The 27641-nt window shown below is 40.0% G+C and overlaps 2 protein-coding genes and 1 non-coding gene across 4 annotated transcripts; all 3 read right to left on the bottom strand.

Moving 5' to 3' along the window:
- Positions 1-128: 128 nt before the first annotated feature.
- LOC117965191 (uncharacterized) lies at positions 129-6732 on the bottom strand. 2 transcript variants are annotated; one of them, XM_059007788.1, is made up of 6 exons: positions 6390-6732; positions 5590-5620; positions 5224-5255; positions 1837-1978; positions 1371-1541; positions 129-1039 (listed from the first exon to the last, which is right to left on the bottom strand). In XM_059007788.1, the coding sequence occupies exons 2-6, from the start codon at positions 5596-5598 to the stop codon at positions 323-325; spliced, it is 1071 nt and encodes a 356-aa protein (XP_058863771.1). In that variant the 5' UTR covers positions 5599-5620; positions 6390-6732; the 3' UTR covers positions 129-322. The 2 variants fall into 2 exon arrangements, with proteins under 2 accessions (XP_058863771.1, XP_058863770.1); XM_059007787.1 differs by lacking the exons at positions 5590-5620; positions 6390-6732 and having other exon boundaries at positions 5224-5363.
- A 904-nt stretch (positions 6733-7636) lies between these two features.
- LOC131705205 (uncharacterized) lies at positions 7637-25952 on the bottom strand. The gene is made up of 6 exons (XM_059007469.1): positions 25796-25952; positions 15649-15720; positions 15388-15426; positions 13846-13895; positions 12860-13248; positions 7637-11878 (listed from the first exon to the last, which is right to left on the bottom strand). Exons 2-6 carry the CDS (start codon positions 15675-15677, stop codon positions 11324-11326), a joined length of 1062 nt encoding a protein of 353 aa, XP_058863452.1. The 5' UTR covers positions 15678-15720; positions 25796-25952; the 3' UTR covers positions 7637-11323.
- Positions 25953-26582: 630 nt separating this feature from the next.
- On the bottom strand, positions 26583-26655 carry trnak-cuu (transfer RNA lysine (anticodon CUU)). Its single transcript has one exon. It is a non-coding gene; the product is annotated as a tRNA-Lys (tRNA).
- Positions 26656-27641: the final 986 nt, after the last annotated feature.

Below are 27641 nucleotides of genomic sequence, written 5' to 3'. Positions count from 1 at the left end.
ATATATATATATATATATATATATACACATATATATATATATATACATATATATATATATATACATATATATATATATACATATATATATATATATATATATATATATATATATATATATATATATATATATATATATATATATATTCATTTTTAGAAAAGTATAAAAATACACACACACATCCTAAATTACTACCACACAAACCAATTACTACAGCCTGAGGTATCTGGATCTCCAGATAGTACAACAGAATCATTCAAAGCACACGAAGATCTGAGCCAGCGGGGATCAGGAATTAGCTTGATTTTACAAGATACATACCTTACTGGTAGAGTGGAGCTAAAAGGGACTCGGAGGGGAGGGGTGGGACAAAGAACTGAATATCATTGCCATTACACACATAATCTGTCCCGCTAAGCAGCTCTACCAGCCTGCTCGTGGCATTGCTCCAGACTGTGCTTTCAAGGTCTAGGTCAGTTGTCATGTTGTTCTTCAGAACTTGTACTTGTTCACAGAGTGCTGGATCTGCATTGAGGAGCTTGCTGAGAGACTCTGTTTCAGCACAGTTGCCGTAGAGCCACTTTGCTTCTTCATCGGCTTCACTGTGACGAGGCTCGAACGTAACGCCTTTGAATATATTAATGCAATTTGTGCATGGAGGTTTTTCACAATAGTGGCCTTTTCCCCTGTTTCTTTTAAAGGCTTTGCATTTCACTGTTTGTGGAAACTGGATTGCACCACCTTGACCTGCAAGGTCCACTGCGTAAGCCACTTTCAGATTCCATGTGTGTCGACACGAGAGGGAGATGATGACCTGCCTTTCTCTTGGCCCCTTGCAGGACAGGGAGGCTCCGTAGAACTTATTCATTATTCCTCCCCCTGTCCTTTCATAATGACAAATGCAGATGACAGTGGCCTCCAAGGTGTAATAGTTGGAATATGTCATATTGGTTGGTTTTGGCACACTCAGTTCTTTTAATAAAGTCGACAGGTACTCCATTACCTGTGTTTCATTTTGACTGCCTTTAATCTTTACCACCTGCATTTTTAAAGGGAAAAAAACTGTCATTGGATTTGGGCGTAAAAAGCTTGAACAGATTTTTTTTAATAGAATGTCTTTCTTCTCGTCTGTCAGAGAAGATGAAATGAAAAAGGGTTGAGACTTGAGCTGAGGGTAGACACAGTGATAAAAGCACATGGAAAGCAGGCTGGTGTGCAGCTAAAGAGCGCTTCTAAGAAGATCCTGTGAGAGAAGAAGGGCACCACAGAGGTGTCAGACAGAGGAAGAAGAGAACTCCACTGGAACTGTGGAATAGAGCAGGTGGAAGAGACACAGGACAATGTCACTGAGTTTTCAGATCTATACTGACCGCATCAAGGAGGATGGAAAAAGGCGTGCGGGTTGGCAGGTGGGTGCAGAATTCATTAAAAGGTTTTGAAAACTTGTTCTTTAGTTTTAACAACTCTTTCTCTTCAAAAAAATTTGTAGGCATAATTTTCTCCTTTTGAATGTTGCCCAGAAAGAAGATGCTGTGCAGCACCTGGTGAGGAGCAGAGACACACAGAAAGAGAGAGAGAGAGTCAGTTTACAGACAGCAAAGCTAAAACCAACAACAACAACTCAATACCGATTTACAAAGGACAGAATGCCATGTAAAACTGCCAGGTTACACAAAGGCACTACATACATGAGGGTTAGAACTGCAGTCCAGTCTGAACTGTGCACAATTCATAAGGATATAATCCCCCAGCACATTCATTATATTAGTGTAAAACTCAATGTCATTGTGGGATGCTGCGGCTTTACAAAGACTGTAGAGACTTGCACAGCCTCACCTCAGACATGTATCCATGGATGACTGTTTTCAGCTCATCTGTGATGTGCTCCTCGTAAATTTTCAGAAACGTCAAGATGAACCTGTTCCCAGATTTTTGCAGGCTTCCTTCATCTTTTATATTTTTTATAAAAAATCTTTTTCTGAAATAGCAAGTAAGCAAGTGAAGTTACGCTCTCACCACAGTCCAAAAGCTTTCCTTAAAAAATATATATAGATAAATAGATACAGACGTGCTCAAATTTGTTGGTACCCCTCCACAAAAAATGAAGAATGCACAATTTTCTCTGAAATAACTTGAAACTGACAAAAGTAGTTGGCATCCACCATTGTTTATTCCATATTTAATAGAAATCAGACTTTGCTTTTGATTTTTTATTCAACATAATATTGTAAATAATAAAACAAATGAAAATGGCATGGACAAAAATGATGGGACCGCTAACCTAATATTTTGTTGCACAACCTTTAGAGGCAATCACTGCAATCAAACGTTTTCTGTAGCTCTCAATGAGACTTCTGCACCTGTTAACAGGTAGTTTGGACCACTCTTCCTGAGCAAACTGCTCCAGCTGTCTCAGGTTTGATGGGTGCCTTCTCCAGACTGCAAGTTTCAGCTCTTTCCATAGATGTTCGATGGGATTCAGATCAGGACTCATAGAAGGCCACTTCAGAATAGTCCAATGTTTTGTTCTTATCCATTCTTGGGTGCTTTTAGCTGTGTGTTTTGGGTCATTATCCTGTTGGAGGACCCATGACCTGCGACTGAGACAGAGCTTTCTGACACTGGGCAGTACGTTTCGCTCCAGAATGCCTTGATAGTCTTGAGATTTCATTGTGCCCTGCACAGATTCAAGGCACCCTGTGCCAGGTGCAGCAAAGCAGCCCCAAAACATAACAAAGCCTCCTCCATGTTTCACTGTAGGTATGGTGTTCTTTTCTTTGAAAGCTTCATTTTTTCGTCTGTGAACATAGAGCTGATGTGACTTGCCAAAAAGCTCCAGTTTTGACTCATCTGTCCAAAGGACATTCTCCCAGAAAGATTGTGGCTTGTCAATATGCATTTTAGCAAATTCCAGTCTGGCTTTTTTATGTTTTTCTTTCAAAAGTGGAGTCCTCCTGGGTCTTCTTCCATGGAGCCCACTTTCGCTCAAAAAGCGACGGATGGTGCGATCAAAAACTGACGTACCTTCACCTTGGAGTTCAGCTTGTATCTCTTTGGCAGTTATCCTTGGTTCTTTTTCTACCATTCGCACTATCCTTCTGTTCACTCTGGGGTCGATTTTCCTCTTGCGGCCACGCCCAGGGAGGTTGGCTACAGTTCCATGGACCTTAAACTTCTTAATAATATTTGCAACTGTTGTCACAGGAACATCAAGCTGCTTGGAGATGGTCTTGTAGCCTTTACCTGTACCATGCTTGTCTATTATTTTCTTTCTGATCTCCTCAGACAACTCTCTCCTTTGCTTTCTCTGGTCCATGTTCAGTGTGGTGCACACAATGATACCAAACAGCACAGTGACTACTTTTCTCCATTTAAATAGGCTGAATGACTGATTACAAGATTGGAGACATGTGTGATACTAATTAGTTTGAAATATCACTATAATCCAATTATTTATTATCTTTTCTAAGGGGTACCAACAAATGTGTCCAGGCCATTTTAGAATATCTTTGTAGAATAAGCAATAATTCATCTCTTTTCACAGTTTCTTTGCTTTATTCTATGACATACCAAAGGCATGCAAGTATACATGATAAAATAGCTTTTAATTTCATCACTTTTCAGGAGGAATGAAGCATTATTTCAATGAGCTGTAAGGGTACCAACAAATTTGAGCACGTCTGTAGATAGATAGATAGATAGGTAGGTCATGTATAGGATTGCGACAGGGTGACTGAGCGGTGACGTCACGGCAGAAGCAGGGACGGGAAACACTGACACCAGGGACTGCAGTTTTTAAAGAAAGAATCGGCTGGCTGCCGTTTTTATTAAACAAAAATAAAAATAAATAAAATATTTAAACAAAACACTTGCGCTCACAGAGCAAAATAAAAGGGTTAACAAAATAAATCTCGAACACAAAATAACGCGATCAGGCTGGGCAATAGCCTTCACTGATCCTTTGTCTTTTAAATCAAGTTTCTCTCTCTGCTCAGTTCTCTCCGCTCTCGTTCCTCCTCCAAACTCCCACCCAGAACTGAGAGTGCTGCAGGCTTTTTATATCGTGGCCGAGGGGTTTAACTAGTTAGTAATTATCCTATTACCCCTTGGCCAAAATCTGTATGAGTTTTTAAAATACCATGTGGATGAGGCTTCCCATCCACGTTACTAAATAAAATGGCTACGCCGTCATCTATACATAAATAATAAATCCTGCGGCGCTCGCCGTCATATAAAATACAAAACATCACTAAATCATACTAAACACAAAACAATAATCTGCACAGGGGCGGAAGGGACTCCGTTCTAAACTAAAATAAACAAAACAATGTAGAGGGCTGCTCGCCTTGTTACAAGGATTCTATTACAACCACATCGAATTGTCACTTTCTTTACAGTATATTCAGTATTTGTCAGATGCTAGATTGTAGACTATCACTTTCTTTACAGTATATTCAGTATTTGTCAGATGCTAGATTGTAGACTATCACTTTCTTTACAGTATATTCAGTATTTGTCAGATGCTAGATTGTAGACTATCACTTTCTTTACAGTATATTCAGTATTTGTCAGATGCTAGATTGTAGACTATCACTTTCTTTACAGTATATTCAGTATTTGTCAGATGCTAGATTGTAGACTATCACTTTCTTTACAGTATATTCAGTATTTGTCAGATGCTAGATTGTAGACTATCACTTTCTTTACAGTATATTCAGTATTTGTCAGATGCTAGATTGTAGACTATCACTTTCTTTACAGTATATTCAGTATTTGTCAGATGCTAGATTGTAGACTATCACTTTCTTTACAGTATATTCAGTATTTGTCAGATGCTAGATTGTAGACTATCACTTTCTTTACAGTATATTCAGTATTTGTCAGATGCTAGATTGTAGACTATCACTTTCTTTACAGTATATTCAGTATTTGTCAGATGCTAGATTGTAGACTATCACTTTCTTTACAGTATATTCAGTATTTGTCAGATGCTAGAATGCAGATTGTTGCTTCTTTGCTCATCACTTCCACTGATTGTAAAAGTGAACAGGAAATGGAATGTGTGTTTCTATGAACTACCTTACTCAGCACGGAGGTGCGCTGTGAGGATCCCACAAATCTGTAACCTGTTCATCTAGCCCGTCTGTTCATGTATAACTCAGTCATGTATAACTTATTTCCATATTGATTGTGTTATCGATAAAATAATGACATTTGATTTACCTTCTTGCATCAAGTGTCTGGCCTTGTGGGTTCTTCATGATGAATAGAAAAAAGGTTAACATGTTTATTTTATATTGTGATTAAATAATACCAACATAACATAATTATAGAACCAAATGTAACTGAACAAATGTACATGTCCATGATCTGCAGCCACTGGATATGCTTGTACAAATATAAGTTTGACATAGATTCATACAGATAGGCAGGAGAATAATATATATATATATATATATATATATATATATATATATATATATATATATATATATATATATATATATATATATATATATATATATATATATATATATATATATATATACAGTATATTAACCTTTCTATTTCAAAATAACATGTACTCACATTTGCCATGCCTCCTGTTCTCAATTCTACACTGCAGACAAAAGAAAAAAAAGCAGATTTTGATGCTTAACAGTGACTACAAGTACAAATACACAATTTCTATAATACAGTACAGGGCAGAGCTTAATTTATATAGCTTAGAAAGAATACGAGTATTTCAGATTGATAAGGGGTTAAACAAAGTTACTGGTGACAATCATGTTTCACAGGTTACAGAGAACAGAGCGCAAATCTAGAACCGAGGGGAGAAGGAGCTTCTCCACAGAAGGGTGCTGAAGCTTTGGACGAGGTTATCAACTGAAGTGGTCGAAGCGGAGATCCTCGCATCATTCAAGAAGAGACTAGTTGCTGCCATGAACATTAATGTATAACCCTTTCTGTGACACAATAAGACCTTTAGCTAGCCTACCCAGAGGAAGAGCGCCCTATTCCTCTATTAATAATCTATCAGGGTTTCTGTTCGTCCTCTACTGATCGTTAATGGATCACGCTAGCATCAGAGACCTGTCTATCTGTCTACTTTATTTCCAGTGTTGCCTGGCAGTGCAACGTCTTTTCCCATAGAGTAGACATAAACGTTTTTTTTTTAATTGCTTAAAAAATGATTATAAAATCGTGACCGAAAGGGTTAATTTTATTTTTCACGTTTAAGTCCTAAATGGTTTCTTCAAAACCCCTTTTACTGAACGTGTTTTATTTCCTCCTGTGTCTCAAAGTACAGCATAGCGTTAGAATCAATCTCAATGAAAAGCTCTATCGAGATTTGCTTTCAATACAATACAGTAAAATGATGTACTTACACAAAACACTTCTTCCGCGCTGATAGGAATGAAAGAAATGAAGAAAACGAAACTCATGCTTTCCTCTTCCTGTAATAAAGAGGGCGGAACCCTTATACTGCATGACTAATGTTGTACAAAATAAATGAACACGACATACAAAACAATCGTTACCTGCACTTAAAGAAGAAAGAAACATCGTACAGGTGTCACAAATTGCCAAGAGACAACAATCTACTGTATGTTGTAAACTTCAGTATGTTTTGCTTTCGACCCCACCTCATACACTAGTTGTGCAATACACAGGCACCAGGGGGCGCAAGAGAATAATGAAAGTACAGTACATCTTATTTACTGAAGGGCTACATGGACAAATTAGAAAAAAGAGTTTGATCCCCAAATATCTGTAGAATACAACAGTATATATATATATATTATAATTCTTAAGATTACCATATGACTCCATGTTCACCAGGCCAGGCTTTTCAAGTCACACTGCAATGCATTCTGGTAAGTGTAGTCCTGCTGTTTAAGGTACCTGAGACAGGTAAAACGTGCCAGAATGCATTGGCGTGTGAGTTGAAAAGCCTGAACTCTCCCAAACTGTGTACATGGAATCGTAGTCACCCTAAATAATGTATACTGCAGTATTGTATATTCTTGTGTGATTTCACATGCTAACAAACAGTGCAGTTCACACAATGAACCGCTGATTTGTACAGTCTCAGAGTATTTACAGGGTAAGATTGGGTATACTGCTTTTGGTACCTCTTAAAATATACAGAACACAGTTGTTTGTATGTGTGTAATGTTCAGGGGTCATCAGCCGTATTCATCTGACAAATAAAAAGCACACGACACATTTTGGTTCTGGTATTACCGTTATGGGAGTACAGTATAGGAAAGACAACTCAACACAGCTGAACTGTTCACTAACCTAATATACTGTGAATATCTATGTCAATTTGTATTTATTTTCCAGTATAAGACATGTAAGCTATTTGTGTTGTAATCTTTGTTACTTAGTGCTTAATGAGTTCATGTTTTTAGAATTATTTCCATATTACAAATGGCTATGTTCAATGTACTGTATGTAAATATAGATTATGTTGTGTGTAGCCTTGAACAATTTAAGAGAGAATTTAAAAATAGCAAACAGCTCTTTATATAATCAGATTTTCTCGGATAACATGACAGAAATAGCTACATATTCTTTATTGATACAGAAATCAGAGGGAGAGAGAGAGAGAGAGAGATAGAGAGAGACATTCTTCATCAAATATTCTTTATTTAATCATCAGTAATACAAGTGCAACATTTTTAAATTTACATTTTCAGTGAAAAATATAGAAACCTCCTGGATAATCAGAAAATCTGTCTGTATACACAATGTAGATACACATGATATAGCTGCATGTATCCCTTTAAGTGCTGTACAAATATATACCATTTTACTGCAACACCAAACACCAAAGTAGAAGAAAGAGTTTTGCCTTTTGAGCTTCTTTACAAGGCAGATATAAATGGTTCTATCCCTTTAAGCACTATCCAGTCTGCACTGCTTTATCGGGACGCCTCGGGGGAATTTAAAGAATCAGCAATCCCGATTATCAGGATCCCGATTAGGCAGCGGTGACTGTACATAGATCACACGGAGTGATCGCTGTACATAGAGGACACGGAGTGATCGCTGTACATAGAGGACACGGAGTGATCGCTGTACATAGAGGACACGGCGTGATCGCTGTACATAGAGGACACGGCGTGATCGCTGTACATAGAGGACACGGCGTGATCGCTGTACATAGAGGACACGGAGTGATCACTGTACATAGAGGACACGGCGTGATCACTGTACATAGAGGACACGGAGTGATCGCTGTACATAGAGGACACGGAGTGATCGCTGTACATAGAGACACGGAGTGATCGCTGTACATAGAGACACGGACTGATCGCTCGTGGTGTACGTTTTTATTGGCCGCAGGATGTCCCAGTAAATCATGAGCCCTGACAGGAGCATGTGGGTTATGTAAGGACACCCTCCCAAGGTGAATAAAAACCAGATACCACCAACGATCACTCAGCATACTGTTTATACAACAAGCACATTCAAATAAATGGCAATACAATTTGTACATTTCTATATTAAATCAATTCATTCATGGGTTATTTTACCATATAACAGTGACAGTTAAACATTTATCAGCAGGTCAACAAAAAGTTACCTAATAATTCTGACCAAAATTGCAATATCCCATGATGAGTGTCAGTGCATAACTATAAACTGGAGGGTTACCTATTCAGGGATACCAAGATGTTAAGAAAGGGTTCAGAGTGAGGAAAATCTTCAATACAATCCCCAGCTCTAATCTTGCTGTTTCCAAACTTTTGAACACAACTTTATATTTCAAAGAATGCTAACCTTGGCTTTTAAATATATCTTCTCATCTTCTAGCATTGCCAACAATATCACTGGTCCCCTAATCTTTGTGATTCATGACTTTGTGTTCTTTCCTCTTTTTTTTGTTACTTTAGGAGTTTACCACTTCTTAGCTTTATAAAGCTTCTACTAAACTTCCAGGTATACTTTCACTTCTTGTGTTAGACTCACCCACATGGTTCACCAGCCAAGACCAGACCATGGAAATGCACCTTTCTACAGGACACCTCGTACATAGAGGACACGGCGTGATCACTGTACATAGAGGACATGGAGTGATCGCTGTACATAGAGGACACGGAGTGATCGCTGTACATAGAGGACACGGAGTGATCGCTGTACATAGAGGACACGGAGTGATCGCTGTACATAGAGGACACGGAGTGATCGCTGTACATAGAGGACACGGAGTGATCGCTGTACATAGAGACACGGAGTGATCGCTGTACAGCAGTTGTACAGATCGCTAGGGCAGCAGTGTGGAGTAGTGGTTAGGGCTCTGGACTCTTGACCAGAGGATTATGGGTTCAATCCCCGGTGGAGGACACTGCTGCTGTACCCTTGAGCAAGGTACTTTACCTAGATTGCTCCAGTAAAAAAAAACCCAACTGTATAAATGGGTAATTGTATGTAAAAATAATGTGATATCTTGTAACAATTGTAAGTCGCCCTGGATAAGGGCGTCTGCTAAGAAATAAATAATAATAATAATAATAATAATACTGAGACAAGACAGGACAGCGTGATGCTTGAAAAAATCTGGGTGTCTTCACATTAAAGAACAAAAAGTAAGCAAAGAATAAAACGTTCTTAAGCCCTTCAACAAGGGGACCAGTGCTTAATGTATGAGGCAAACTGATTTGAATGCCTTGGTTTTGAATGGGGTAGTGCAGGACTCGGATTCGGAAATGAGTGATAAAACGCAGCTTCAGGTTTTGGGACTGGCCCAGCCCACTTTTGGCTCTGCCCATTTCTGAATGCCAGTCTTGCACACCCCTACCTCTCGCTGCTTTAGGTGGCATGTCAACTTTAGAACAGTAGCAGCACAGAACTGCTGACAATCCCACTCATATCTCTGGTTTAACACCTTGGGTAAAACTTACACAAGAAACGAAGTTAACAAGCGTTCAGCTACTGCCTTCTTTAGTATAAGACTTACACCAAACAAGTGTTTACCTGACTTAGTTTCCTTGAAGTTTTACTTCAGAATCCTGATTATTGTTTAAGTTACGGATGATGCTATGTCTTGGTTTGCTGAATAGATTCCTGTCTTCTCTTCAATAATAGATGACTATTTGTTTATTTCTTCATTTTAGACTCTTTTTAAAAAGTGGGAGACGTGTAAGCACAGATGTGTTGCAGCAAGATGCCTTCCTCGTGTGTCAAACAAAGTAAATTACTTTTTTATATACTGTAAAGTCATAAATATTTGCGACCAAAATATTTGGCGAATCGCACCCATAAAACCTATTTTGCTCCAGAAATGTTGGCGACCTGTTGCAATATACGAAGTATGTATTGTTAGTGGAGTTTGACATTAATAAATAATAATCTTTATTTTTATATAGCGCCTTTCATAGTGGAATACCATCACAAAGTGCAAAAGTGCCAAAAATGTTAGCGTTGTTTTTCATACGCGAAAAACACACAGTAAAAGGCTTGCAAATATGTATGGCTTCACAGTAATTGATTGGTGATTATTATAATGTGTTAATTAGTTTGCTCTTAAAAAGGAAAAGCCAACATTACAATAAAAATACAGCAATAAAAACAGCTTGTTTTTCTTGTGTATTGTTTTATTGTTGACTTTCCCTTTAAGAGCAAATTAATTAACACATTATAATAATCACCAATCAATTCTACAAAAATGTAATTAAGTTTGTTTGAATGCACGCCGAGGAAGGCATCTAGCGGCAATGCGTCTCTCTCTGTGCTTGCGTATCTGACATTTAAAAAAGAAAACAAAAGTCTGAAATGAATAAATAATCTTTTTTTAAAATTTGAGGTGAGTGCTGGTTTTCTGGTAGGTAACATGTAAGAATTCTCTTTGATCAAAGCACCTAAAGTGAATGTTGTGAATTAAGATTCAAGTTTTCTTTGGAGTTGAGCAAGCCCTTTGATAATTTATTGAGCACTCTTCAAAAATGTCATCTTGCATTGGCAGTTAACATGTAACTGTTTGGGTGCCATTGCAGTTGTGGGACAATTCTCTTTTCAGGCCCAAAGACATTATTATTATTATTTGTTTATTTAGCAGACGCCTTTATCCGTGGTGACTTACAGAGACTAGAGTGTGTGATCTATGCATCAGCTGCAGAGTCACTTACAACTACGTCTCACCCGAAAGACAGAGCACAAGGAGGTGAAGTGACTTGCTCAGGGTCACACAATGAGTCAGTGGCTGAGGTGGGATTTGAACCGGGGACCTCCTGGTTACAAGCCCTTTTCTTTAACCACTGGACCACACAGCCTCCTATAGACATGGACTTTATGGGTAAAAATCAGGATGTAATCAAGAACAGAGTTTATGCACACATGGAAGAGCTCTGAAACGGAGCAGGAATCTCCTACAATTCCCATTAATTTCCCGCTTTTCACGCTGTAGTAGCTGGAAGACCTTGCACAATATCTTATAATCGGCATCATTTAAATTAAATATGACCAATTCATCTGCATGCTTCCACATCTGAACTACAACATGCTTGGGGCGGTGGTGGTTAGAAGGCACAACTTCATTGGACGCAACCTTTTCTGCATTCTCTTTACAAGGCACAACTTCATTGGACACAACCTTTTCTGCATTCTCTTTACAAGGCACAACTTCATTGGACACAACCTTTTCTGCATTATCTTTACAAGACACAACTTCATTGGACACAACCTTTTCTGCATTCTCTTTACAAGGCACAACTTCATTGGACACAACCTTTTCTGCATTCTCTTTTTCTTCAATGCGGGCCAGTATGCTCAGAAATTCCACTTCATTGCTTTTGATGAATTCCCTGGTCTCCTCTTTCATTTTCTTTACTTCTTCATCCTCCATTAATTCATCATATTCTTCTTCTGTCTTTAAAACAAAACAAAGCAGAACAAACATGTCAGTGACAGCCATCCCTGCCATTCAACATTAAACAATGACATCAAAAAACAGAGCACCATGACCAAGCTCCACTGTAGGCATATGTAACAATGTGAGTGTGACATGCAGACAGGTGGTCTTCATATAACCCCAGATTATATAACAATGTGAGTGTGACATGCAGACAGGTGGTCTTCATATAACCCCAGATTATATTACTGTCAATATAGTTTATGTAAATTATCCAGACCAAGTTTCATCATAGTTGAAAAAGCTCTTCTCTATACATAAGAACATAAGAACATAAGAAAGTTTACAAACAAGAGGAGGCCATTTAGCCCATCTTGCTCTTATTGTATTACTTGTATTGTAACGCTTGAAATGTTTTTGCTTACGATTGTAAGTCGCCCTGGATAAGGGCGTCTGCTAAGAAATAAATAATAATAATAATAATAATAATAATAATAATAATAATCTTGCTCGTTTGGTTGTTAGTAGCTTATTGATTCCAGAATCTCATCAAGCAGCTTCTTGAAGGATCCCAGGGTGTCAGCTTCAACAACATTACTGGGGAGTTGGTTCCATACCCTATGTAAAACCAGTTTCAAACATGGTCAATGATACAGACAGGGTCATTCCATATAAACCTAGATTGTGACACGGTTTTCTAGAAAATGTAATTGCAACTTTTTGATGATTTTTTTTTGATGATTTTAAGATTTGTCATTAGTGTTCATTATCATCACTGTATAAACGACTTGCGATCAGTTCTATGGTTAACGTGTTTCAACTGGGTCCCTAGAGCAGTTTAGAAGCCTATGTATATACATGCCATCAGAATAATGTAGAAAAGGTTTCAAAACATAATCACCACACCCAAATCCCAATTATTTGCCATTTTCTATGGACATTGTGTTCACAGCACCCTGGTCATTACATCTTTGACTTTGACTAGTTTTATATTCTTACCATAGGAGCAAAACATTCCCCATAGTTGTAGACTTTGGTTCCAGGAAACTCAATTCCCTTTTGGAAGAGGTCCTGCAAGCTGTCAGCCACTTGGTGCAACACCTCATTTTCATATGCATAGATGTTGCCATCTTTGCCTGCCAGAATGATCAGCTGCAGCCCCACCGCCAGACTCGGGAACATATCAATGGCACCGACAACTCTCATCTCTACTCTTTCAGGAAGGTAGAAATCTTCCCATGCTTCAAGCTCATCCTCCATTTCTGCATAGATTGTGTCATCTAGCCCCCCAATTCTCATTGGATACCCTGCTGGCTTCTCCAGAGACACAGTCTGCCCCCTGTATTTGTCTACTTGTTCTGATACATGGTCAAGGTAGTTGGGTGACTCTGTTGTAAGAAAAAACAAAGTGGTGGGTGTCAAACTTTAAGGATCAAGTCCTAAGATATGGTAAAATAACTGTGTCACATTATATCATAATAGGAGGCGTGGTGGTCCTGTGGTTAAGAAAGGGGCTTGATACCAGGAGGCTTCTGGTTCAAATACCAGCTCAGCAACTGACTCACTGTGTGTGTGTGTGTGACCCTGAGCAAGTCACTTCACCTTCTTGTGCTCCATCCTTCGGATGAGTCATAAAACAAACAAGGTCCTATTGGAAGTGACTCTGCAGCAGCAGCAGCAGTTGCTGATACATATTTCACCCCCTAGTCTCTAAGTCGCTTTGGATAAAAGCATCTGCTAAATAATAATAATAATAATAATAATAATAATAATAATAATAATAATAATAATAATAATAATAATATTTTCAATCGATGGCTCTTTAGTACGGTATGCATTTACCAGAAAACAATAGTCACACATTTGTAATATGGCAGTCATATTTTTGTACATCAGTAATACAATTCAAATCACAATTTAAAAACAATTGCATAAGATGTCAATTGGGTTCCCTGCACGCCATTCATTTGACAAGTTACACATACCTTTACCAATGCTGCAGAAATCCTGGATCCTGGATAAGGGACCCTGGTTGCTGCAATTCCAAAAAACAACTCAAATATTAGCATGTGCGCTTATGTTATAGTTTAATTCTTTATAGTGAACCAATTCGAAATGAAAATGTTATGAAACCTGCCTTGTGCAATGAGTTTTTTGCCATCACCATAAGTATCCATTCACTCTGCTTCATAGGCATTAGGTTCAGATTATGTTTAAAACAGTGATGCTCAGTATGGTACTGGCCTCTTTGTTTTTTTAATCCCTGATTTTTAAATATTAAACTGTATCAAAGTCTTTAGAAAGTATTTGATCAGTTCAGTAAGTTATTGATGCCAGTCTCTGACCCCTTCAGAGCAACTCACCCTCAGAGCTGGTCTGAAGAAGATATGATCGCTTGAAAAGAAAATCTAGCACAGAGGCTTATTTCTGGCCCTTGATTTGCCCCTCCTACTTAATTATTAATGTTTGCAGGAGTTAAAATCCTAAACTACATGAAAATGCATGACCACTTGCAGTTCTCAGTTCCTTGGCCGCAGGAGACTTCTTCATAAAGTGTAAGACTGGACAGGTCAAACTGCCAGGAGTTTCTCCCTCAATGCAACGGTATGAGAGTCTCTAAGGCCTGAAAAATGAAACTGGGGCATGTCTTTCACCAAGCTCAGGGCTTGATGAGGTCTTTAGTTATCAAGGTACCCCAGCTGGAAGCGCCAGTCTTTTTTTTTTTTATAAATTTATTATTTTTTATACATTTTTTTACCCTGGTTTTCTCCCCAATTTAGTATGCCCAATTATTATCTTTATCCTTGGCTCGCCGCTCACAACCCCCCTGTCGACTCAGGAAACGGAGGCTGGAACACACGTCCTCCGAAACCTGCTCCTGCCAAGCCGTCATTTTTCGCACTGCAGATCCACAGCAATGCTACCAGACCTATAGTGCCGGAGGACAACACAGATCTGGCGGCTCCACTGCAGAACCACAGGCGCCCTATCTGCCACAGGGGTCGCTGATGCGCGGTGAGCCGTGGATTCCCCTGCCTACCTAAGCCCTCCCTACCCGGGCAGCGCTCAGCCAATTGTGTGCCGCCCCCTAGGAACTCCCGGTCACAGTCGGCTGTGACATAGCCTGGATTCGAACCTGTGATCTCCAGGCTATAGGGCACATCCTGCACTCCGCGCGGAGCGCCTTTATTGGATGCACCACTCGGGAGCCCCCTGAAGCGCCAGTCTTAATTATAAAAACATCGTTGTCATTTTAATCTATCACTGATTTAAAAGACAACAAGACTAGGTGCACAGTAAGTGGATTTATCCAGTCCTGTTTCCAAACAAAGCTTTTTAATTTTTGTTTAAATTTTATTTATTCTAGAGTACCACAGACCCACTGAGTTATCAATCCCAAAGATAATTCACTTCCATGATAGCAATGAATGGGGCTTTATTGTGTTAACTCTAGTTTCATGTGTTAACTCAGTTTCCTAGATAGTGGGAATGAAGAAAGTCACTGAAAAGAGTAAATGGGGCCTTACCTTGAAGCATGTGACCCCGAAGAAAAATGTAAGTATTGCCTAGAAAAAAAAAAAAATATTATATCTATTATATATATATATATATATATATATATATATATATATATATATATATATATATATATATATATATATATTAATTAATGAACAGACACAAAACTGTATTTTAACATTGAAGTCACCAATACAAGTAGAAGTAATCTTGGTTTATTACTGTACAGGGTCAACGAAACAAAACAAACAAAACAAAAATGTGCCTACCATGACATTGTGCATTTTTCATCCAGCATCTCTTGGGTCAGTTTTGACACTTGGATGATCTCGAACACACAACTAAATGAATGAAAAGAAACAAACAATCACATGTCACAGCTGAATAACCTTTAATAGATCACAGATGTGCAGGAAACAGGAGACATTCAGGAATGTTCTGCTGCCTTCCTTCCTGATCTGGCTTGAGAAGCTACTTGCCAGTCTCACACTGTATGTGAAGTTACTGACAGCAACCAATCAGAAACAAACAGGGAGGTGAATTTGAACAGTGTTTCTAGGTGTAACCAAAGAGAAGCCACATTATAAAGAACATTATAAAAGAGAAGCCACATTATAAACAGCATTATAAAAAGATAAGCCGCTGGTAGATAAGCCAATGGTAAAATATATGCCAACACTAATCATTTTAATTTGGAAAACTAAGCACCGTCCTCCCCTCCCCCCTCCAGCTCGTGTTATCCAGAAGCAAACCTTTAATTACAGCAAAACATTGTATAGCATAAGGCGTAAGCTGTACTGAAAGAAATGTCTCGAAATCTCTCTGCCGTTTGGGATTTTTCTGTTAAATGCCCAGATGACAAAAAAAAAGTTGAATGCACACTGTGCAAGCGACTCTTATCATGGAGGTATAACCAATCTCTGGGGTCACTTGACAAGCATAAGTTCATATTATTATTATTATTAGTAAAATGTGACTGATAACCTGCTTGGAATGGAGACTGTTTTTAAATAACACTTTGTTTTGCCTCAGTCCGCTGCAGTTAGTGCTGTTGCAATGCAAGCTTACTGTACAGAGATCGCAAGCAGCCTCAATTATATGTAAATAAACAACGTGTATTTTTTTTAAAATTTAAATTATAAAAACATGATTACTGTTCTATAGAACATATTTTTAAACTACATGTGAATGTTTTATTTGGATTACCTGTAAAACAATATGATTTTCAATCAAATATAAACAAGTAGCTATGGTGACGCCACCAGTAAATTATGCAAATGAGTCCCATCGAAGGGTCGAACCTTCCTTCGGTAACGTGTTCCGAACCTTTGAAGTGCAAAATGTACCCTTCGTTGAAGCCCTAGTATTTACACGCTCGTCGAATTTAAAACTGAATTAAAAATTGTGTTGAATGTAAAAAAAAATGGCTAAACACACAGAAACCTCTGAAGAATGTGCTCGTGACCAGAAGGTTTTTGTTGTGGAAGACAGCAAAGGAAAGAAGGTACAACTTAAGTGTGCTAGTACTGTACTATACATATTGTGACAGAAAAAAACGGCCAAGCATTTTGGAAAGTAACCGAAAACAATAATTTCATTCAGTATATAAAAAGTGAAAGCCCGGAAAAATAGAAACCAAAAAGCAGAAGCCCTAAACACAGGACACAAAAATTGCAAAGACACAGTGATGAGAACATTTCAGAGTTAATTTCCAGGGAACTGGGTATAACTGGTGTGTGTGATTCGTTTACTGAAACAAGTATTCTACAAAAAGCTGATGATGTAAAGAAAAAGTGGGAAATCCTCGAGACACCACAGAAAAAAAAAACACCACGAGTGGTCAGGGGGTAAAGATACGCAAAGAATGGAAATATGACAAGCACCGGTCTCCAGTGGTGTGAAAGGAAGCATCGCAGCGAAAGTGTCATTCTACTGCAGGACAAAATGCATCGTGCCTGGTGTGGGTAAAGAGGGAAGCTCCAATTCCTGCCCATTTAAACTTATTAAACTGTACCAGTTTTAAAAACATGCAGACTCAAATGAGAACCTTTGTAACTTTATTAACATAAACATTGCATATTAAAAGGAATAAAAAAGCAACAACACAAAGAAAAACGTGATGGAAGACTTATTTACAAAGTCAGCAATCGCCTTCAAAACATCCGCTGAAGAAGCCTTGTAAAACTAGTAAATATATACTTATGTAATGAGAGGGCGGTGTTTGCATTCTCTTCACTATCTTTTTACCATGTGGTCAATGCTTGTAGCTGCAAGAAGACAATCATTCAAATGTTTATCACTTGGAGATGTGCAAAGTCTTGATTTGCTGATCCCCATCGATGTTTAAAACTTTCAGAACGTTGCTATGTTGCAATTCTATCAGTGTTAATTTTTTTGTAAATTAGCTTTGGTTACCTCTGAATGCAGAAACATCGCTAAGGATCCTTTTCCTTGTAGCTTGAGGTTAAGTGTTCATATGATGGCATTTCATCATTCAGGGATGAGTAGATCAAAGCGGCTCTTCTCTTCCAAACAATCTCATGGCAGAAAGCAGTTCCATGAAATGAGTCAACACCTGACCACGACCAAGATATCCTAATTCTGCATGAGCACCCAACCGCTGTCACGGGTTTCCTGCTCCTCAACTAAAAGTTTGAGCTCTCTGTGTTGGAGGGAGTGTGTAACGATAAAGGTCACCAAGCCACAACCTTCTTTGTAGTTTTCAGAGATCTTTCCATAACTTGCAGGACAGGATTTCCTAGTGTATTATGCAGTGATATGAAAAGAAATGTGGAACCTCAGTCTTCTTCAGGTCCATATTTTTACCTGTCACTTCAATAAATGTTGTCAGTTTATTGTAAATATCCTCTCCCCGCATTTGGCCAGTAATGTAAGCATTTCCTCCTAAAGTTGAGGTGACAGGTTTCATAATGGCGTTGCAAGTTAGCCTTCTTTAACACAGCAATAGTCTTCTGGCACAACAGACACATTGGTTTTCCATTAACCTCGCTAAAACAAATTCCACTTCCCAGTTAGGCTTGAATATTCTTGTGTTCATCCCAGAGTTTGTGTTTTTTAGTTGCCATTTCATTTTGTTCACTGTTAACTTCACTAGTTCCCTCTCACACTATTTTCAGGCCCTCTTGATAACATCCCTTCACCTCTTAGGAAAGTCAAAGAGCATACCCTGGCTGAGGTGCCAGTCACGGTTTCCAAGTCTATCCTCTTCATCGGTAAAAAAAAAAAAAAAAAAAAAAAAAATGTACGTCCTCTGTCTATCAACATCAGTCATTCAAAATAAAACATTTTTTGTATTTTAATACCCACAATGGCTGTTTCCATAGAGGTGTTAATTTGCTGAAAGTAAATATTTAAATGAAAAATGTGCAATCAGCCCAATGGAAAACAGCTTCATTCACATGAATTTAGCTATTATACGAGTGTCACAAAGACGGCCGGAGTGGGTGGCGTCAGACCAGAGCCAGGAAATAAACAACAGAGACTTGGGGTTTTGGTGTGGCTGAGCGCGTGATCGTGCTCAGGATTTAATCAACAGAACAGAAAATAAAAGGTTTGAAACACAAAAACACAGGACACGGCACTTGTAGCCAAAATAAACAGACGAACAAAACGGACTAGACAGTGCACAGACAGACGAACAAAACACGGTGAGCAGATAACACTAATATTTACGTTCTTTTATATTTACTTTACTCCTTCTCTCTCTCCCGTTCTCCACTCACCGAACACCTAACCCCGACTGAGTGCTAATGTGCATCTATATATACTGTTGTGCTGGGATTCAATTACTAATTAATTATTCATTTGAATCCCAGCACGTGAATTAATTCTGTGCAACCCCGTGCTCACATATTACATTTAACCAGCACGTGAAGTGATTTGTGCCCTCCTCGTGCCTAAATACAAATCTACCTTTTTAAATCACACGTGAAACACAGACCTGTTTATATCCCGTGTACCAATGACTATACACCAACATTAACACACGCACGCAACATACAACACATAATATGCACACAGGGGCGGGGCACATTGCCACATATACCCCCCCCTGTGCAAAGCACACATGGCCTCAACGGTCACCTCCCCCCTTAAAAATCCAGCAGTCCAGGCCAAAGTCTCGGGCTGGGAAGGGAGGCTTCCAGGGGCCCACAGGTGGCAATGTTGCCAATAGCCAGGCTGCTACTGGCCATGCTGTCAGCAGACGTGCTGACAGCTCCCAGACTGACTCCTTCAGCCGGGGCAGTCCTGGCAGCGGAAAGGCTGCTTGGGGGATGGTCTGATGACCTCCCCTCTTCTTCGTGGCCGGCAGCTCCCTCTTCCGGGGCTCCGGCCACAGTCTCTTCTGCAGCACAAGTGCTGCAGTGGGAGCAGGTGTCCGGACCTCCCCCACGATCTCCGGCAGCGAAACTGCTGCAGTGGGAGCAGGTCTCCGGACCTCCCCCACGATCTCCGGCAGCGAAACTGCTGCAGTGGGAGCAGGTCTCCAGACCTCCCCCACGATCTCCGGCAGTGAAACTGCTGCAGTGGGAGCAGGTCTCCTGACCTCCCCCACGATCTCCGGCAGCGAAACTGCTGCTGGGGTTGGTGGTCTCCAGACCTCCTCCCCCTTCTTCGTGGCCGACAGCTCCCCTTTCTGGGGCTCCAGCCACCGTACTCCCCGTGGTGGAGGTACGGGAAGCAGAGACAGCTCCTGCTGTTCTGCTTCTGGCAGTGGCAGAGGCAGAGGCAGCTCCTGCTCCTCTGCTCCTGGAAGTGGCAGAGGCAGCTCCTGCTCCTCTGCTCCTGGGAGTGGCAGAGGCAGCTCCTGCTCCTCTGCTCCTGCCGGTGTAGGTGGCAGAGGCAGAGGCAGCTCCGGCTGCTCTGCTCCTGGAAGTGGCAGAGGCAGCTCCTGCTCCTCTGCTCCTGGAAGTGGCAGAGGCAGCTCCTGCTCCTCTGCTCCTGCCGGTGTAGGTGGCGGAGGCAGAGGCAGCTCCGGCTGCTCTGCTCCTGCCGGTGTAGGTGGCGGAGGCAGAGGCAGCTCTGGCTGCTCTGCTCCTGCCGGTGAAGGTGGGAGCAGCGTGTAGTCTCCTGCCGATGGAGGTGGGAGCAGCGTGTAGTCTCCTGCCGATGGAGGTGGGAGCAGCGTGTAGTCTCCCCCTTTTCCAGGGGACTGGTGCTGCTCTGCCTCTCTTGCAGGGAACTGGTGCGGCTCCGCTCCTATTGCAGGGGACTGGTGCGGCTCTGCCTCTGAAGGGAAAACCAGCAGGCATTCTTCCTCTGCTGGTTGTGCTGGGGAAACCAGCAGGCATTCTTCCTCTGCTGGTTGTGCTGGGGAAACCAGCAGGCATTCTTCCTCTGCTGGTTGTGATGGGGAAACCAGCAGGCATTCTTCCTCTGCTGGTTGTGATGGGGAAACCAGCAGGCATTCTTCCTCGGATGGTGAAGGTGGGAACAGCTGCCTCTCAGGCTTCGGATTCCCGCGGTCCCCCCGTCTGGGCGCTGGACGCTCGCGGTCCCCCCGTCTGGGCGCTGGACGCTCGCGGTCCCCCCGTCTGGGCGCTAGTTCCTCCTCTTCATACTGGGTGGGGCATATGGCTAACGTGTGCCCATAAGCCCCACAGCCAGGGCATAACTCTGCCGCGAGGTTCTTTAAAAAAACCTCCCAGCCATCATCCCCGACCTCCTCCCTTTTGGGCTGTGGACACCCCGACTCCTCCCCCTTGGGCTGTGGACGTTCGGGCTCCTCCCACTCAGGCGTAGGAAGTTCAGGCTCCTCCCGCTTGGGCTGTGGACGCTCAGGCTCCTCCCGCTTGGGCTGTGGACGCTCAGGCTCCTCCCGCTTGGGCTGTGGACGCTCAGGCTCCTCCCGCTTGGGCTGTGGACGCTCAGGCTCCTCCCGCTCAGGTACTGGAGAGGGCAGCGACTGCTCCTCTCCCTCTTGCTCACTGGAAGGCATCCCTCCCATGTCTGCAGCTAGGTACCCCAGCACCACCATGGTGAGGTCACGAACGGATGCCGGGTTGTGCTGTTGCTCCCAGTCCTCCCATCGTTTCCCATCTCGCATCTGCAGCGCGTGAATAACCCAGGGGAGGTCACTGGCGAAGTTCCCCTCGGGGTGCACCAGCCAGTCCCATATTTCCCGGGACGGTGGGGAACCCGGTGGCAGTGGGGGTAGAGGGGTGGCTACTGCCCCGTTGTGGCTGTCCTCCTCCCAGCCCGGCATGCAGGATGAGGGCTGCAGCTGTTGTTGTTGCTGCTGCTGCTTCTGCTGCTGCTTCCTGCAGCTCTTTCTTCCCATCCTCGCTTTACTATTTTTTTTTTTTTTTTTTTTTTTTCACAAAACCCCCTCTCCTGGTCTGACGCTTGGAGGCGCTATTATCCCACGATGACACCACGTGTCACAAAGACGGCCGGAGTGGGTGGCGTCAGACCAGAGCCAGGAAATAAACAACAGAGACTTGGGGTTTTGGTGTGGCTGAGCGCGTGATCGCGCTCAGGATTTAATCAACAGAACAGAAAATAAAAGGTTTGAAACACAAAAACACAGGACACGGCACTTGTAGCCAAAATAAACAGACGAACAAAACGAACTAGACAGTGCACAGACAGACGAACAAAACACGGTGAGCAGATAACACTAATATTTACGTTCTTTTATATTTACTTTACTCCTTCTCTCTCCCGTTCTCCACTCACCGAACACCTAACCCCGACTGAGTGCTAATGTGCATCTATATATACTGTTGTGCTGGGATTCAATTACTAATTAATTATTCACTTGAATCCCAGCACGTGAATTAATTCTGTGCAACCCCGTGCTCACATATTACATTTAACCAGCACGTGAAGTGATTTGTGCCCTCCTCGTGCCTAAATACAAATCCACCTTTTTAAATCACACGTGAAACACAGACCCGTTTATATCCCGTGTACCAATGACTATACACCAACATTAACACACGCACGCAACATACAACACATAATATGCACACAGGGGCGGGGCACATTGCCACAACGAGTTTCAAAAAATATTGTAGAACCGCCTTGGTATTTATGAAATCTATCTATAGATAGATAGATAATTAGACAGATAGATAGATAGATAGATAGATAGATAGATAGATAGATAATGAAATCTAGTATGTTAATAGATTTAAATAGAAATACATGTGTTTGTTAACCATGGCACCATAATCATGTTGTGCATTTTCGGTTTTCACCTTTAAAAACATTTCCCAAGAATTTTTCAGAGTTTATTTTACATATATTACAATAGGGATAAAACTGGTAAAATAAATAAATAAAATGTTTTTAATTGAAGCATTGGTAAAAATCGGGGGAACACATCTCAGTATCCACACTTTACACAACGTGGAATATGATGAGTAGAAGTTCTGGTTTCTCATGAGGTTTCATGTCCCTGGCATGTCTGATAAAGCACAATCTGTGCAAGTCGAAGACACGTTATTATTATTATTTTCTTAACAGATGCCCTTATCCAGGGCGACTTACAATTGTTACAAGATATCACATTATTTTTACATACAGTTATCCTTTATACAGTTGTTTTATTTTTTACGGGAGCAATCTAGGTAAACTACCTTGCTCAAGGGTACAGCAGCAGTGTCCCCTACCTGGGACTGAACCAACAACCCTCTGGTCAAGAGTCCAGAGCCCTAACCACTACTCCACACTGCTCCCATGTTAGCTGGTACTTTGTTAACGTTTGGGCAATCGCTGTGCTGACGGGAATAGCATCTACAGAAGGTATGATTATTATTTTTTATATTATTATTATTTATTTATTAGCAGACGCCCTTATCCAGGGCGACTTACAATCGTAAGCAAATACATGACATGACATCAGCACAAAATAAGACAGGTTTATTCGCCTTGAAATCATAAAAAGAAAAGAAAATTGACAGAACTGGACGGTGCAAGCCACAGGGACACGCATCAAAAAGCACACTGGACATTCACCATTTTCTGTCAATATACAATTCAGATGGTCGGCGATGGGAAGTGTTTTAGCTGATGGACAGACAGTACTGTTGCACGAAATCACCAATACATACCTCTGTGCAATAAACCGTGGCTGTGCATCAAAGCACAGCACGGCTCTGACAAACTCATTAACAGTCATTTTTTTCTTTTTTTCTTTTATTAAAGTGAGTGTAAAAGCAGCATGAATGGATCGCTCGTCTCTCAGTTCACTTTCTTGTTTTAGTTTAATGTGTTGCTTATTTTTCAGTATGTTCTTTTATTGTCAGTGTGAACATGTACCTCAATGCAGCAGTATTTGCAGCGCTGTGCATCCTCTGCCTCATCTGACCCACTTCTGCTATTTTTGCTTTTTGTATACTTTGAAACATTCGTTTTCTTTTGAATATTCATAAACTGACACGTTTTCTCCCCATTGATCATCCACTAAAAACATGATATTTTCGTGTATTTCAACTTAGTTTTTGATCAAGTTAGTTACCACGCCCACCAATTGCCACAATAATCAGACTGACTATCCAAAATAATCAGGTGATAATGTGTTTGTGAAGTGACAGAAAACCACGTTTGAACGTTATTTGATTCTCTGACGTCTAAATGTACGTGCTGTATCCTAGGATACAGTGTAGAGCTGCTTATTACAATCTCGGAGTCAACATAAAATAGCATTTAAATCAAAATATTGTGTATTTCCTAGAAAATAGTACAGGGAAAATACTGAATAGTAAACAGAAATCGAGTATAAATCAGTAAAAACCGACGTCCAGTTAAAATACTGCAATTTTTTGGTAAAATTCGGAATAAACCGGAAACGCGGAACACTATTATTATTATTATTATTTATTTTTTAGCAGACGCCCTTATCCAGGGCGACTTACAATTGTTACAAGACACCACATTATTTTTTTTTTTTTTACATACAATTACATTTATTTTTTTATTTTTTTACACATTATTTTTATATACAATTACCCATTTATACAGTTGGGTTTTTACTGGAGCAATCTAGGTAAAGTACCTTGCTCAAGGATACAGCAGCAGTGTTCCCCAACTGGGATTGAACCCACGACCCTCCGGTCAAGAGTCCAGAGCCCTAACCACTACTCCACACTGCTGCCCCACTAGCTATAAGTACCTCCGCTGTTTGTTTTCAAACACACTCTCCTGAGAAACGTTTGGAAGTTACCTCTTTTCAGCTAAAATAAATACATACAAACAAGTTGAAAAACATTTACTATTAAAACAGCAATTTCGAGGTCATAAAATTTGTGAATACTTTTTTTAGACCTACAAACAGCGCCTTTCCTGCATAGTTATGTAATCCCTTGGGCTGGTAAATTATCTATTGGTTATCCCCTACCCCACATACATTCCTAAAGTCTACAGTACACATTTTACTTTGTAATATTATTCTATCTCTTAAAATGAATTCCTCTTTATTGAAACACGAAACTGTAGGCTTGTTGTCACGCGACCTGGTGGATGTTTATTTTTTTGGCATGTAGTCAAATACACTTTGTAGAGCACGTACTGTACTATTGTGCAGCTTTTGCCAACACCCAATACAATAGGTAAAATATTTATGAAGGTAGATTTTAAAAACATGTTTAAAAAACACCATGTTGTTTCTTTTTTAAATATTCAACACTACTTTTTTAAAAAACAAAACAAAAAAACAACGGCATATTACTGATTAGTAACGCAATTCCTTCGGTGGGGGAAAGTGTTGAGGAAGATAAACTTGAAATACAACACGGTCTGGTCGCTGATGGACAGTTTCTACAAAACGATCGACACGATCGCTTTATACAATATTAATTACATCTGTAATATAGCGTCTCATAAAAAGAAAACTGAAAGAAATACAACTCAAATTCGACGGGGCTTTCCTGTTGTAGGGCGTTAGTACAAACTATTTAAAATAATCAAATATTAAAATGTATTATTGTAAAATTTGACAATATAAACTCGCAGTAAAGTGGCTCATTAAACTTAAGAAAGTAAATTATGTAGGCTTAAAAAATAGCAGTGTGTACAGAATTATTTTAAAATAATTGTCGTTAACTGCGTAAAAAAATTAGCTAAACAAGGATACAAATCAAATGTGCTTGATAAATAGGAATCTGATAAAATACTGCTAATACATAAAAAAAAATAGCTTTCTTTTTTTATATATATAATCACGGAAACGCCACATTTCCAACTGCGTTTCATAAATGTGCAAAATGGCGGCGTATTTTCTAGCCCCTGTTCTGAAGTGTAGGTATTATTTAGTAAATTATCTAGTTATCGTATCCACCAACCCATATACATTCTTAAACGATGTCTTTCGATAAAATACAGCTTATCGGTTATACGTGGTAGACTAATAGTCTATAGTAAATATTCTATTTTATAAAAGTTTTCTCTCACCTTAAAAATGGCTCCCAGCTGGACAGCAAAATGTATTCCTGTGCCTTTCTGTTGACACGCACAGCAGCACACACCCTGCGGGTGAGTCACAGGACCGACTCACTGGCAGGGAGAATGCAAAAGCTAAATATCACATATTCATGTGTAAAAATTATGCTCCTCAATGCATATTTTTAGAGTATATAGAATATTTAACGCGTATAAATAAAGTTTGACTTTAACGAAACAGTTATTTAATATAAACCCCTAGTATCTTTATTTTATTTTAAAATTATGCATGTATTTATTTTTATGTACCGGTATTTGTTATTTCCTTTACTTGTGTCGAACTGTTTTTAATCTGATTGTTTTACTTTTTCTTCATAAATGGATTTTCAAGATGTTTTATTGTAAAATATCCATCGTCATATATGAACAGCTGTTATTGTTTATAATTCCTGTTGCGCGGATTGGCTTCCCCCAGTATCACATGACACGGCTTGCGGCGAGCAGCAGCAGACACATGATAACCATATCAAAGGTGTTTGGGTTTATTACGCACATACCTACTGTTGCTCCATGAATGATGTAATGTAAAAAAAGAAACGGATTGAAGCCAACCCAAAAAAGTAAGATTATTTATTTCAATATCATTATAGCTATAAACGATGCACGCATTTTAAAATAGCAATTGCAATTGGACAATGACCAATAAGTAATTTTGTTGCAATACTGTATACAGTGTGAACAGAATCAGAAATTGCTCCGTTGCCTCGAAGATACATCTACAATTTGTATTTAAAAAGGACGCCCAACGTGGGGCTCGAACCCACGACCCTGAGATTAAGAGTCTCATGCTCTACCGACTGAGCTAGCCGGGCTGACTGGTGGAGGTTTCTTTCACTCTAACCAACTGAGCTATTAATTTGTCGTCTTATTTGCTAATACTGAACGACAGAACCAAATATTTAAAAAATAATCCACTGGACGTCACCAAAAACAGCTTTGATGACACAAAGTCGTATGACACGAACCCTAACAATGTAATTCAAGATTCATTGTCGCTTAGAAACAACTGCAGCCTCCCGGCCTCAATACAAATAATACCAATACTTGCTCTTATTGTATTACTTGTATGGTAACACTTGAAATGTATTTGCTTACGATTGTAAGTCGCCCTGGATAAGGGCGTCTGCTAAGAAATAAATAAATAAATAATAATAATAATAATAATAATAATAATAATAATAATAATAATAATAATAATAATAATAATAAAACAAAAATCGAATTACATGTTAAAAATGAATGGTCTTACCCATCTGGAACGATTGGTTCTGCATTTATACAGTATCAACCTTAACCTGAGTGGTACCCAACCTGTGGAGGATTGAGCACAACGTGCTCGAGTGCTGTAGCAGCAGCCATGATGCAAGTTAGTTTTTCAGTTGAAATACATATCTATTTTGTTTTTTTTTTGTATGGGTGTTTTGAAAAGATCAGTTAAATAGCTACGTATTTTGAAATAAATATGTATTCATTATTATGAACGTTGACAGAAAAGATATTGTATTAATATTTCCCACGTGTGCTTGCCTTGTACAAATCTGACAGTTTCAACAAAGGCATTTGACTTGGGTTCATTATTTAGCCTATACTGCCATCTACAGCATTACTGCGGGTGTCGTTTGCTTCTTTTGACAATAATATGGATGTTTTCACGGAAAACCGTGAGCGCATGGAGTCGTGGCCGAGTGGATAATGAACAAAAAGAACTGTCAGCACTGGGATTCGACCCCACGCTTTCAGGGTAACTATGATCTGAACGCAGCTCCTGAGACCGCTCAACCATCCTGAACTACACAGA

This window comes from Acipenser ruthenus, chromosome 35, assembly GCF_902713425.1.
Source record: "Acipenser ruthenus chromosome 35, fAciRut3.2 maternal haplotype, whole genome shotgun sequence".
Lineage (NCBI taxonomy): Eukaryota > Metazoa > Chordata > Actinopteri > Acipenseriformes > Acipenseridae > Acipenser > Acipenser ruthenus.
Note: the sequence above shows the minus strand (reverse complement) of the source record. Positions and strands in the feature narration are given on the sequence as shown.

Coding starts and splice junctions, on each gene's coding strand:
- LOC117965191 (XM_059007787.1), bottom strand. CDS start 5,285: ATGTTAACCTTTTTTCTATTCATCATGAAGAACCCACAAGGCCAGACA. Junction 1,979..5,223: donor CAGACACTTGATGCAAGAAG/GTAAATCAAATG, acceptor TTGCTATTTCAG/AAAAAGATTTTTTATAAAAA. Junction 1,040..1,370: donor TTTCCATCCTCCTTGATGCG/GTCAGTATAGAT, acceptor TTAAAAATGCAG/GTGGTAAAGATTAAAGGCAG.
- LOC131705205 (XM_059007469.1), bottom strand. CDS start 15,677: ATGCTGGATGAAAAATGCACAATGTCATG. Junction 15,427..15,648: donor GAAAAATGCACAATGTCATG/GTAGGCACATTT, acceptor TTTTTTTTCTAG/GCAATACTTACATTTTTCTT. Junction 13,249..13,845: donor TTTCTGCAGCATTGGTAAAG/GTATGTGTAACT, acceptor TTCTTACAACAG/AGTCACCCAACTACCTTGAC.